Consider the following 14500-nt stretch of genomic DNA (forward strand, 5'->3'; position numbering starts at 1 on the left):
ATGCTGAACTTCAGGTGGACGCTCTGACATAGATTAATATGTGGGATACTTACAATATAAGGAATCTTACTACTGATTAGTTTTAGTATAGACGTGTTTTCCTTTTATCAAACATAGATTAGCATATTATTAACTGATTTTAAATCCTATGTACAGAAATTGTGGAGTTCATCAAGCCTCCTATCTGCAAGCAACCAATGCAGTAAGTATTGTTGCAATACATGAAGCAGGCGTAGCAGACTCTAACGATCCATTGGTGACTGTTAAGTTAACCTCTGTGCGCAAGATCAACGCGCTGCCATGATACAGGAGAAGCAAAACCCAGCAGGGCACACCAGCATGTCAGAGCAACAAAACTCTGTAATCGCGCGAGACTCGCGTGCTGCCTCTCACAGAAGGAAGAGCTCAGTTCGCTGCGTCTGTATCCTTCCGCAACTGAAACTCCTCCATTGAATTCCCGGAACAGAACTAGGCTTCCGAACGGCTCGTGCAGCCGCAGACCGACAGCGGTACTCCACGCGCTGAGCTGACACGGGCGGCGTGACGTACCCGGGGGGAGGGGCGGTGCTGACAGGAGGGCTGTGCGAGGCGTGCGTGCGCGCTCCGCGGAATGATCTGTGCGTCGTGACAAAGCCCTGTGCGTGATGCAGTAGTCGTTGCTGCAGCCGGAAGGAACTGAATCAGGGTCCCCGGTTCCGTGAATATCCTCTGAGTAGAGAGTTCCCCCAGGTCCCCGCTGGTCTGTGTCAGACACAACTGTTCCAATATTACCGGCCGGCAGCAAGCACACCATGGCCTTGAAGAGAATTCACAAGGTAGGGTACTGCTTCCGCCGCCATCGCGCCCCAGCTCAGCTCTGGAAAGGGAGACTGGCCTTCTCTAGGCCTAACCCGGGAGGGGCGGGGAGAACGGGCTAGTCGGGCAAGGTGTGTGGTAGACCCGGTCAGACATTGAATCCGTCCTGAGATGAGCGTGGAATGAACTTGTTAAAGCTGGGGCCTCAGTAGGCCAGACCGGGAGATGGCCCTGCCCGGGAGGGTTGGTGAAAACCCGGTTGACCGCACGATCTAAGCAGAATAGTGTTGCCTGTGATTTAGGAGAGGTCAGCAATGGGATTAAAGGCTCCCTGTTGACTCTTTCCGGATCTCGAAGGGTATGTAAGGTGTTGAAAGAGCCCCCCAGTCGCTGCTGCTAGGTTATCCTGTGTGCGCGCTCCCCGGGAGCACATCGCGCGCTCTGCCCCTGGCTTACGAAAGGCAGTTCTGACATGGACGCCAGTGTCGTCGGACCTGAACTGTAGTCTCATTTTTCTGGTGGTGCTTAATATTTGACAGACAGAATTACAGTTTTCTTGTTTCGGCCGGGAACAAGTCGGTCTCCTTGGAGCTCATACAGCAATCTTTGGGACTCGAGGGAGGGTACTTGATGACCTACGAAATGTTTACAGGAAGCTCACAAGCGCTTTGGCATGCCGTAGTTGTAATTGCTATTTTGAATCCTGATCAGTGCACCTTATTATTTTATTTTTTACACTGAGAACCCCCTTTTTCGCATCTTTTTAGTATTTACGTCATCTTACCGATATTTTTCTTTCACGAATGTATTCAGGTCAGCTTTATTCTTTTGCATTGAAGGTTGCTGTCCTCCCCCTGTTGCGTTTCACTTTTGTTTAGTGTTATTAGCTAGTGTTTACGACGAACTGTAATTGTGTATCTGGTTCAGTTCGCTAACTTTTTAGGTTCTAATTTATTTTCTTTTACCTTTTTGAAGGCACTGATTTAAAGGTGGACAGCAGTGCTGTTATTGAAAGGCATCATACCAGTTATTCAAGAAGTGTGCAGTCCAAACTTCTTTCCTCACCAACTCCCCTCGCCACCAACTCACTCTATTGTGCATACCCCCTGCAAGTTTCAGTTCATCCTTTTCGTTTCTCCAGCTTTTCTGATCCATCAACTTACATTTCTTACCGATGAACATATTTAATGTGTTCTGTTAAAGTTTGTTTCAAAGCTAAGCTTAAAAGATTTGTTTTGACTTGATGTGTGCGTGTTTATGAAAGTACACCCACCTGTGATACTTAACGTCTCCTAAAATTGTCCTATATTGCCATGAGACGTAGTTTAGTAGTTAACCATTTGTTTTCAAAAGATATTTTCAGAGTGTTTATTTTTGCAAAAATGTTCCTAAATAAAATGTAGTAAAGCCGTGTCTGGTCACTTACATAACCTATATGGTCTTCATTATGTCACAGGAACCTCTCGATGGCATGTCTGGGCCCTTGGCACACAGCTACCTGCTAGTTATCCTCATTGTGTGTGCCTGAACGTGAATCCTTTTTTTTTTAACAAGGGGAAACAATTTTTCCTTAACTTCCCTGATGCTTGGTGTAGGTGGGTGCCGTTGTTGTGAATACGTAAGCAGACCAGCTGTTCTGGGTATGATCCTTGATGTCTTTCTGTGTGTAGATAAGTGCATTTTCAGCACCCTAAGAGTTATGCCCGCATTCTTGGGAGGGGTGGTTTGTGTGTTACTGAGAAAATGAATCATGGTTGTAGGTAATAGCAATTACTGCACTTTGCCTTTACTGTATTACGTGAACCGCATCCAGGGCCACAAGAATTATGGAATTGAGCGGCTGCAGCAAATTTTTTTTTGCATTATTATACACTTGCTGCATTTGTCACATAATCCATCATCTGCATAATCAGCTGATTATAGCAAAAAAATAGTTTCTACCTCAAATGGTTCAAAAATTACTAAAACACAGCAACACGTATTGTGCAGTGAGTGGAAAGCCCTTTGCGAAGGTTGACTGGTCACCTCTCTAGCATGTTTCTATAATTTAGGTGTTAAACTGGTACTAATGAAGTGCAACTAATGCACAGCGATTGACACGTTTCAAAATGGCAATATAATGAGGTAATAGTATCAGAGAATGTGCCACATAATGCCACATAATTTGCCCTTTCTTGCTACATATTTTATTCAATGATGCCACATAACTCTGCCCTCCCACATAATTCCAGTGGCCCGGACCATAGCCTAGTTAAAACACAGCTGTGTGTTGGCTTGTTTTTACATTTGTGTTTTGTGGCCCTTCTTAGTGTTGATCATAGTCAAGGCCATGTATAGTTGTCCAGCGCTGTGTAATATTCTTATGAGGCCACTGCATCTTAATTGTGTTGGCTTGCTTTTACATTTGTGTTTGTGGCTCTTAGCCTTGACCATAGTCAAGGCCATGTATAGCTGTCCAGTGGTGTTTTAAAATTCTTGCCAAGCCACTGCATCTTAATTGTGTTCAAACACTGCACATCACTTTTTAGTATCTAACTGTCAGTCAGGAATGGGTATTGAATGCTGTAAAAAAAAAAAAGTCAAATGGTGGTAGTAATATTGTGTATGTTTGGTTGGAGGGGTGTGGTAGGTCTCTTGATTATAGGGCACCCTGACTTTATGGCTGGCCTGCAAAAGATAGCAGAGTTTTTGCTCATTATTACCTGTTGCTTGAAAAGTTGTGTTTGTGGTTCCTTCTACGAAAGTAAAGGGTGTCTGAGAGCAGACTGGACCATATTTCAGAAGGGTAGCGTGTAAAGCCTTTAATTGTCAATATTCAGTCCATTTTTAAAATTTTTAGGGGTAACACGTTAGTTTAGAACTATGCAGGTACTGCTACAGTGATGAGAAAAGGTAAAAAAAAAAAAAAAAAAATACCTGCTTAAAATTCTGTTTTTTTACATACCATGTGATGTTCACTTAGTGCTTGCAGTAGATCAATCCAGCTTAACCCGTTTGCTGCCAGGCCTTTCCCCCTCAGGTGCCAAGCCTTTCTTTTTTGGGCTGTTTGGGGCAGTTTGCGCATAGGCCCTCATAACATTTTCCACATAAGCTACCCACGCCAACTGTTTTGTGCTTTCAGCCTCCTTTTAGTTAGTGACAGAAATGGGTGTGAAACCTGTGCTGGATCCCAGAAAGCTAAACATTTCAGAAAAGTAGACCAAATTCTAAATTCAGCCAGGGGTAGTTTGTGTAGATCCTACAAGGGTTTCCTACAGAAAATAGCAGCTGAAATAAAAAAAAAATTGAAATTGAGGTGAAAAAAACAGCCATTTTTCTCCACGTTTTAGTCTGTAACTTTTCCCTGCAGTGTCAGATTTTTGAAAGCAATATGCCGTTAAACGTATGCTAGACTCTTCTGGTTGCGGGGATATATAGGGCTTGTAGGGTCATCAAGAACCCTAGGTACCCAGAGCCAATAAATGAGCTGCACCTTGCAATGGGTTTTCATTCTATACCGGGTATACATCAATTCGTTTACTGAAGTATAAGGAGTGAAAAATAGGTATTAAGAAAACCTTTGTATTTCCAAACTGGGCACAAGATAAGGTGTTGAGGGGCAGTGGTTATTTGCACATCTCTGAATTCTGCGGTGCCCATACTATCATGTGACTTACAGAGCATTTCTCAAATAGATGTCTTTTTTACACACTGTCTTACATTTGGAAGAAAAAAATGTAGAGAAAAACAACGGGTAGTAACACTTCTTTTGCTATTCTGTGTTCCCCAAGTCTCCCGATTAAAAAATGGTACCTCACTTGCGTGGGTAGGCCTAATGCTCAGGATAGGAATCGCAACATGGACACTTTACATTTTTGCATTGAAATCTGATTTTCTTTTTGCAAAATGCCTAGCTGTGGATTTTGGCCTCAAGCTCAGCCAGCACCTAGGGAAGCCTAACAAACCTGCGCATTTTTTAAAACTAGACACCTAGGGGAATCCAAGATGGGGTGACTCGTGAGGCTCTCACCAGATTCTGTTACCCAGAATTCTTTGCAAACCTAAATTTTGCTAAAAAAACACATTTTCCTCATTTCGGTGACAGAAAGTTTTGGAATCTGAGAGGAGTCACAAATTTCCTTCCACCCAGTGTCTCCCCCCCCCAAGTCTCCAGATAAAAATGGTACCTCACTTGTGTGGGTAGGCCTAGTGCTCACGACAGGAAATACCCCAAAACACTATCTGGACACATTATAATTATCAAATACAAAACTGCCTGTTTTTTGCGGCACCTGCATTTTTGGTCCTGGGCTCAGGAGCCATCTAGGGAAGCCTACCAAACCCAGACATTTCTGGAAACTAGACACCTGAGGGAGTCCAGGGAGGTGTGACTTGCGTGGATCCCCCAATGGTTTATTACTGTGTGCGGCAGAATAGTACAGATCTAACCTCTGCACCTCCAAGCCTCCTTGTTCGTATTGTCTGGTCAGTGTGTACAAGGCCACTCTACTACAGTGACCCACCCACAATAGTGAGATGTGTGGAATTCAGCCATTTAAAGACCTGCTTGGGGATGGGACAAAGCGTGTTCTGTCATGTATAGACATCTAGGCAGCAAATCTCTGCCCATGTTTCGCGTCACCCCATGCAGTGCTGCAGTGATTAGTTGTTTAGTGCCAGCCCTTGATGGTGCCCTAACCAGGCCTGGATCTAGTTTGCAGTTTGTCTCCTAGCCACATAAGTAATGTGTCAATATCCTGCACTAATCAGTACCGAATGTTGTGGGAAAAATGCGGTGTCATCGTTATTTGGGGCATAGGTATTGAATATTGTTAGGTGTTGTCCGTCTAGGGATCCGGCAAGAGGACAAACAGTTCTCCCAGGTCTGCTTCCGTTTACGTGAGGGCGAAGGGGACCCCCCGTGCAGTCCAGATCAATGCATCCCTAGTGTAGGTAGGAAGAGTGATATACTTGTCCATGCCACTTTCTTGCAAGGCATGTGGCGTCAGCTTCGTTGGTGTGTTTCCTGTAAGCAGGCTATTAAGGTTTGGTGGTGTTTCAGAAAGTTGAGGGCGCTGTCCGCGTTGTGTATGTTCCCCCCTGATGTTCCACGGCAGGAGTTTTGGATCAGCCCCCGTCATGATGCATATTGACATGCCATGAAATCGTCCCTCCCCATTTTGTGACGGGCTTCTTTAACTGTTGTAAACTTTGTAACATAGTCAAAAACTGCATAGCAAATCCCCTTTCATGGACAAGCATAGCTGAACCCTGCGACTATCTGTACCCACCCCAAACATGTGCCAGGACTTGCACAGCTACTTAACCAAACCAGCAGGGACTGGTTAACTTAATTAAACTAACTGCATCCTGACAAGTCACCTACCTAGGTGTAAGGTGAGAATGTATATATTCGTCCAAGGGGCCTAATTAAACAACAGACTCTCTTGTTGAGCCTATTACTAGTATTACTTATTGATCACAATAGGGTGGACCACTCTACATGCCCTAGCTTCCTGTCTGGACATTTGCATTCCACATCTACTACCCTGGCTGCCACTCAAACTCCCACGTTCACTCAGCAAATTTACCTATATACCATTTGGGGTTTACGATTGTCCACTCTCTTCCTTATTTATCACTGCTCCCCACCTCACATCAATGTGTCTGACACCAGGGGTGTGTTTTTTAATAAAATAACTACTTGTCCCTGGGACAAGCTACTTTACTAACCTGCTTGTCCTATAAAAAAAAAAATCCACTTGCTCCTTTGGTGCTATGTAGTGCGTGACAAATTATGGCAGCAAATATATGAGCTCTAATATTAGACTTTATGATTATGCTGGGGCTCATAATATAGTAGCGTTTGAATGCTAACAATTCCCTTATTTATGCCTTTCTGCAGATCAGCATACTGGGCTTGGAAGTAGGGACAAGCAATAAATAGTTGCATGGTTGTAAAGCCCTTTTGAGTCTCTGGAAAGCTACTAACTTGCATGTTTTAGGGTTTTTCAGGGGGTGGGGGGGCTGGAGGGGTGGAGGTTGGAGGGAAAGTGAGCTTGTGAACGCTGAAGAGACCTACACGTGCATATTTGCTCATACTAAAATGCAGTTAACAAATATTTTCTAGGAGTACGATTTCCTGACTTGCTTCTGTAAATTATTGTGAATTCATGAAAGTTGTAAATCTGCACTATTGCAAGGACATTATCCATGGGTGCATTTTTGTGACTTTCTTTATCAATGAGGTCCCTAATCAGGTCTGGCATTAACCAAGACCTTTTGTTTTTATTAAGGTCTGTCTGTCTATCTGTCAGACTTCTTCACTGAGAGTGACAACATCTTGCTCTTTCACAAGGAGCATATCAGCACAAAAAGTAGTTTTGTTCAGTGCCAGGGACTACTGTTGCAATGTGTGCTTTTTGAGACCAAAACCTATTATTGCTTTTTGTTAATGTTTGGTATACTGGTGAGGGTCCAACAGCTCCCGCAACAAAGTTTTACAAACACCATGTCAAAACAAGACACGCATTGACAAGACCTAAAGGCTGACCACCAATTTCAAGACCTATTGGCTTTGCTAATGCTTGTTTATTTCAATGTTTCCCACAGTCTTGGGCGAGGGGAGAGTGGGGGCGAGGGGAGAGTGGGGGCGAGGGGAGAGTGGGGGCGAGGGAGGGGGGAAGGAGAGTAGGGGGAGGAGAGAGAGGGGGTTGGTGGGGGGGGAGAGTGGGAGTGGGGGCTTCCGATGTGTTGCACATTCGAGGCAGTCGCTACATCCTGTGTCAGCTAGTGACTACCCCCCCCCTTCTGGTGGAGGATGTCAAGCCTACTTCCTGCTATCCCACTGTTGCATCAGTAATTGTTCTCGCTTTGCAGGGGTAGTGTGGCAATCCCCTGCTGCTTGGGATCGGATTAAGTTATTGTGAGCTGGTGAGAAATAATGGTGCGCTGTCTTGATCACTTGTGGCTGCGGAAGTATCCTGTGCGCATATTCAATGTTCAAGGTGGGGGTCAGCATTTCAAGCCCTGGCCGAGTCCTATGGGAGGCCACCCACAAGCAATAGTTTTCCGTGACTGATGTTTAATCGAGGGGGGGGGGAATGGGTGAGGGAGAGGGGTGTGTATGTTGTTGTGCCCCATCCAGGGGAGACACCAACACTGCTTTTATGGCTTCAAGGCAGCAGACTCACTTTTCCTTCTTCTTTCCCACGAGGGCTGTAGATGCCAGTGTTGGGGCTCAGCTTGTGGTTCCGGGTTAGTAAGGGCGCAACCACTGCTGATGCCCTGATCTGGGTGATCGCTTCAGGATCTTTAGTCAATCCACCCCCAGTTCCTGCACTTTTTAAGGTACTCTGGCTGCAGGGCGTGGGTTGGCGGTGAGGCTTCAATAGGTGCCCCTGTCCTGTTCTGTATAGGCCCCCCTTTGTGCTGGTTCTCTTGTGTGGTGGGGACACCCACTGCTCTTCCGTGTGTTGTGGCTTGCTCGTCGCCATACATTTTGAGGGGACCAATCAGCTTTATTGCGCTGGCAGTTCAGTGCTTCAAAGGGGGCCTTGCCACTCTCTGCCGACTTGCCTATGCCGAGAGACAGCTCTGCCAGCCCTTCAGGAAGGGTCCTCACAGCCTTGCCCAGGGCCCACTGGGCCATTTGTGCACCCTCTGTGGCGCTGAGACTGGGGAAGTCCCAGGACAGGAGCTCGGTTGTGGGCGAGATCTACAGGTATGCCCCTTAATTTCACCTCCCCTTAGCCTCTGCTCTTCTCCAGCCACAGCTCCTGGGCCCCGAAACCAGCCCTAGGCGTGTCAGTAGTTGTTTGGGGTGGCACACAGTTACTTCTACCAGCCGGGGGAGTTAATTGCTCATTCCGCTGTTGCCGCTGGCAGGTGTGGTTTTCAGCCAAGAGATGTAGGCCCATGTCGAGTTTTGTGGTGCAGCACTCGTGGCCCCTGGCAGATTGTTCACACTGCAGCTGCCCCTCACTTCGACTGTCTGGGTATCCGTGTCTTATGCTGCTAGGGCCCTAGCACGACAATTTTGAAGTCTAGATGCAGTATTTTGTAGGATTATAGAGGATTAATGTGGGTGGCTGGCCAGGTGCTCAGGCCCTACGTCCTGTTTGCCATGTTGCCTGGCCATGCCACCACCCCCCCTTTTAAAGTTCAAATGTCACTGTTAATCCATAATTGTATCCTTATTGTAGCTGACTAATATGCTCTTTTGAACAATGCAGAAAATGAAGTGACCCGTTTAAAAAAACAAAACAATTGCAATTTTTTAAAAACTATAATGATGCAGGGTTGATCGCTGACTGATTCCTCCTTGCTGCTTATACTTTTATGCAATCGAGTTGCATGATGTTCTCCATTGCTTATTTGTTGTTTGCGCAAGTCTAAATAATTGCTTCGCCCTTAAGCATTTGTAAAATATTTGGTAATTTGAAATATGTTATTGACTTTGGAGTAATTATGGTTTTTATGATTTTGTTTTTTACTGGCTATGTTGCATTGTAAATAAAAGGAGTTGTTTGTTTTTCTAATGTTGTTGTGGTCTTTAAATTGGGAATAAAACAAATAATTATGTCTGTTTATATAACATTGCACACTCCTGTAAATGCTAAACTAGTTTTAAATGGAAAGCATTTTCTTAAGAATTTTCACTAAAGGCACAAATTAAAGAGTAAGAGAAAACAAATACTTCATTTCCAGTGTTAGACTCCATTGAACCTGTCTACCTCTGATCATTCTTTCGAAATGGTTTTCTGTGCATTAATCTAGTGTACTTCAAGCCACATTCTTTTCCCTATTCCACATGTTAAAAGCTGTGTCAAAGCTCATCAAAATAAGTCTTTTCTATTGGAATGCAGCCGCCTTCCACAGCACCCAACTTGAGTTCAAGCAAGGTATTAACAACTATTCCCCAAAACCCATATCATTTGGCCTCCCCTGCTCAATTATGTTTTGAAAAATTAAAGCAATGATTCCCAAGTGACACCTTGTTTTAATTAGTATATCATCTTTGATCAATCCTCCTCTTAACAGTAGCCTCCCTTTCTGAGTTGACAACTTTTTACCCAAGTCCACAAATTTTCCTGAATGATTTATTCAGCCCCTTTGCTATTGAACTCTCTACCACCTGCCTACATAACCTCATCTTTTGGCTTTGACTGCCAGTATAGAAAACGTTTCCTCATGAACGTATTGCCTTTTGTCGAATCAACAATCTCTCTAGTGGGATATATCCTTTAACTTTACTCTCCAATTGATTGATAATGTTGCCTGTAAAAATGATATTGTTTGGTCTCTTTCTTAACCCCAGTTAACAGTGAGTGTTGTAGCTAGAATAGGATATTGAACCAATGGTGGAGTTTTTTTAAACCATGAGCTTTTTAATAAATTGGCAGATACGATACTTTGCATATGTATGTTTGTGTTGGCTGTTTCTTAATAAAAGTATGAGCAGAGCCAAAACGAGACAACAGTGCAGGGTTGATCAAACCTAACATACATTTGGGATTACATTGTATCCCAAACGTCTGAATTCAAGTAAATGAGGACTAGCTCCTGTAGTGCCTGCATGTCTACAGAAACATGAGATTAACGTTGCAGATAGCTCTCTGTAGTACAGTTGGCTTTTTTGAGGCTTGAATAAGGCATCTGCAGCACATTACTTTATATTTCAACTAGAGGTGGGCAGAACTCTCAGAATTTGTCTCTGCGGTATTCCAGAGTCACATAAAAAGTCTGTGGAGTTCCGCCAACAGGTGGAAATGGGGACATCCAGCTGCCTGCACTGTGATTTAGCACCAAGAGCACATTCTGCGCAGAAACTGTGAGCTGCATCACGCGGTTGGTTTTGCTGCCACTCTAGTAGATTTTTTACTTAAGCGGTAGCCTTTTGATTGCGAACAGTTGCAATTTCCCGCATTAAAAAAATCTCATCGGGTGTCCTCCTAGCGACCAAAAATCATGCTAAGGGATACCACATCTTGCTTGTGCTCGTCAACTTTCCATCGTGAAGCCACACCCAACAAATAATTCCACCTTTTGACAATTGTCGGAATTTGGCCAGAACACCACGTTACAAGAGTAACGTAGAGTTGCCAAAATTCCCCCAATTCGGAAAGGAATATTTCACCCACTCCCAAATACAAACCATGTAGAAGAGCTATGTCAAGTGCAATAATAGTTATTGCTTGGACAGAGGAGGAGCTTCAGGGTCGTAGACGATGATTTGGGCAAGCTTGTAGGATAAGCACAGGTATGCTTTACAGAATTCGGCAGCAAGTAACCAGGCTTAGCTCCCCAGGTATTCTGCAGTTTTAAAGAGTTCAGTTACTTCTTTGAAATCAATTAGTTTAGCCTGGGTGGTAAGTTTTAAAATAGGCAAGCTACAGCACTTTATACCCTGGCACCTTGCAATCATTTGTAAAGAAAGGGGAAAAATTCCAGCTTGTCACCCACTTGAATTTTATGCCCTCTCCAGAGAGGGCACGTGTGTGAATAGGCAATTTTAAAGAACAATGGTAGCTCCCTACATGAGCTAAGAAACTTACTGGATTCTGTAAAAATTAGTCACTAAAAGTTCCTTTACTCTTTTTGAATAAGACTAGCTTGTGCCATTTTCTCTCTCTTTTTTTTTTTTTTTTTCCCCTCTTTTTTTTTTTTTTTACTTTTTGAAAATGGATTTACAAAGTTGACACTGGATCCAGATGCTAGTATTTCCATTTACCTTTGTTTTTTAAATCTATTTATTGGGTTTAATGTATCAGAATAAAAAAGACATTAAACGTGTGCCAGTAGCCAAAGGGATCCCTCCCCTACATACCTTAGAACCAACTTTATGAAGCCGTGGATGTAGTGCCACCACACACCAAGAAAGGTACCAGCCAGTGCCCTTGGCTTACCCTAAGGCTTTGTTGTCTGAGCCCCACAGGCCTTATACATCAGTTCTTTGGCTATGGCACAGTGAGTCATTCCACTAGTCCATTTAGTGCAAAGACGACCCCCCCCGCCTTCCAGGTTGTCCATAATGCGTTGTAGTAAAATGTTGCCATCCAGTTTTAGGTGCCTGCCCACACCGCCACTAAAGGCCCTATTGATGGTGTGTCCGAACATCAGATAACTTGCCATTCCCAGACGGCATAAAAGAATGTGCCCGACGAGGAAGCACACCAGTGGCAATAGAGGTTCATGGCATGACCGGAGGGAGAAACGTACAAATTAAGAAATAAATTAAATGAGGTGAAACCACACCAATATCTCCAACAGCCTAGGTGTCATCTTTGACTTCATCTGCTCATCATCTTCAAAGGGCACCCATGTCGTCCTCCCTCTTTGCCCTGAGTGGAAGTAGGGTTTTGGATGAGTGGATCACTGGGGATTTACTTTTCAATGGTTTTTATTAAGGTTTTGCATATAATAATAAACACACAGGCACCACAGCCCAAAACAAAACACCCCCATACAAAATCCCATTGGTTCCCTTCACCCCATTCCCACCCCCACACCAGATCACATATTGGTACCTGATAACTTAGTCTTTGCTATATAAAGTATGAGCGGAGCCCAAATGAGACAACAGTGCAGGGTTGATCAAACCTAACATACGGAGCTTCTGTCTTTACATCGTATCCCAGACGTCCGAATTCAAGTAAACTAGGACTGGCTCCTGTAGCTTATGAAAGTTCGAGCTTGTCCAACAACTCATATTTTATTTATATATTTGCTTATTTTCCCAGTGCCACAGCAGGTGTCTAAGCTTGAGCACCCAGAGTTCATTTATAGAGGTCACCCTCAAACAGAGAGAATAGTGTGTTTGGCAGCTAAAAACAGATTGAATATTTGTCTGCAGTGGTGTGGGTAGAATTCCTCAGTTTGTGTGCACACGTATAGGAGAACAAATTCTGGGAGCTTGTTGGTCCTGGATCTGAGAGATCGGCGAGAAAGTTATCCTGTAAGGGGCAAAGACAGGGAGAAGAACATTGCATGTATGAGTGTGCCAATGTCACACCATCCTTGCCAACAAGTCTCAGAATAGTTGGGTGGGGGTTGATAACATGAAGGTTATGTGGGAAAAGGTGCCAACAATAAAATATTCTGTAGACTATCTCGGTGCCCTGAGCGTGATGAACAAAGTTGTTGGTGCGATGAAACGCCTCTTACCATTGCCTGGTGTTCAAGGTAATATTGAGTTTTTTTTTTCTCCGAACGCCGTAGTAAAAATGGTTTGCCTGTTGATGTCTGTGTATTGAGGAGGCTATATGTGCTAGAGGCCAGGTGTTTGAGAAATTTCTTCAGCGGCTCACCCACTTTAAGCGGCGTAAGGACCCTTGTGGCTTGTGTTTATATGCTATGTGAGATCCAGTGATGGATCTGGAAGTAGTGAAAGCTCTCATCCCTGGGAGTCCCACATTCATGTTGATCTCCTCAAAGGTTTTCACTCTGCCCTTCGTGAATAAGTCCTGGAGGCAACAGCGGTCTCTCCCCTACAAATTTGGAAGGCCTGTGTTGCTAGACCCAGAGTGCACTCTGTGCTATCTAGAATGGTCAATACAGGAGATGAGCCCCCATTCTGCAGCCATTGAGGCCCAAACTGCTAGAGTGGCCCTACTGACTGAAACATACATGAGTCTGCTTCTCATTTTCTTAGTGACCCACGATGTGGCTGTGAGGGCTATGGTCTGGGAAACACCAGTGTTTGTCAGTTCCACCTCAAAGTGCATGATAGTAGTGCAGTAAATGGCGGTGCTCCCAGTCCACCCTCTAGGTTTTTTTTTTTTTTTTCAGATCTTGAAGGCCAGTCTCTAGCATTTCCCTTCCCAGATGTAAGCCATGCAGACAGATTGGAGACAATAGAGCTGGGATAGAGAGAGGCATTGCCTGAAACAAGTACAGACCGCTCAGTAAATTCATTTTAAGGGCTGCAGTGCACCTTACCCACGAAAGTGAGTGATTTTTTTTTTTTTTTAAGGCTGGTAGTGAGGATTAAGCCTTGTGTAGGCGAAGTTCAAATTTTAGTTTAGTGTGGGCGGAAAAGGCAGGCTTCAGATGGATGCCCACATATTCAGTAGAGGTTGCTGTCCATCACAGTAATGTGATAGTAGCTAGGGATACCACTGAGTGGTTCCCATCCACCAGGATGAGGCCTTCTGATTTGGTCAGATGAATTTGTAGATTGTAACTGCTTAGAATGGAATGCCTCCGGGGAAGTGGTGTGAGCATTGCAGCTTTGTAAGAGTGAGTAACATTGGCAAAGGCGGACACTTTAAATGTGTTCTGCAGAACACAGTTGCATGAACCTGTGGGCCATTTTAGATTTTTCTGGTGGAGGGGCTCCAAGAAGAGGTGCATCATTAGAGGGAATAACGGGCAACCTTTTTGAGTGCCTTTTGCAAATTTGGACGGGCAGATGATTGATCATTGACCCTAACCTTCACATTGGGGGTTTTAGAAAAGTGCGTAAATCAAGCCTTTCATTCTGTCACCCAGGCCAAATCTCTTGAGGACTTCAAACAGCACTGTCCAGTCAACCCTGCAGAACACCTTGGTGTCTGGCAGGAGGACAGCTGCACTACCTTTGTTCCCGACTATATCGAGAAGATGGAAAACAAGTTTAGTTTTGTCACATGTGGTCTGGTTAAGTATAAAGCCTCCTTGGTCAGTATGTATCAGTTCTTGGAGGCAATTGGCCAGGACCTTTTGAAAAGTGCTTCAAGTTGAGGAA

The 14500-nt window shown here is 44.4% G+C and overlaps 1 protein-coding gene across 1 annotated transcript in view; it reads left to right on the plus strand.

The window, feature by feature from the left end:
- Nucleotides 1-379: 379 nt before the first annotated feature.
- UBE2D2 (ubiquitin conjugating enzyme E2 D2) overlaps nt 380-14500 on the plus strand; it is a 131728-nt gene continuing 117607 nt past the window's right edge. Inside the window, exon 1 of the mRNA XM_069199300.1 lies at nt 380-815. Coding sequence (XP_069055401.1) covers nt 792-815 — 24 coding nt within the window. The 5' untranslated portion in view covers nt 380-791. The remainder of the gene's footprint in view (nt 816-14500) is intronic.

Source organism: Pleurodeles waltl, chromosome 7 (assembly GCF_031143425.1).
Source record: "Pleurodeles waltl isolate 20211129_DDA chromosome 7, aPleWal1.hap1.20221129, whole genome shotgun sequence".
Taxonomy (NCBI): Eukaryota; Metazoa; Chordata; class Amphibia; order Caudata; family Salamandridae; genus Pleurodeles; species Pleurodeles waltl.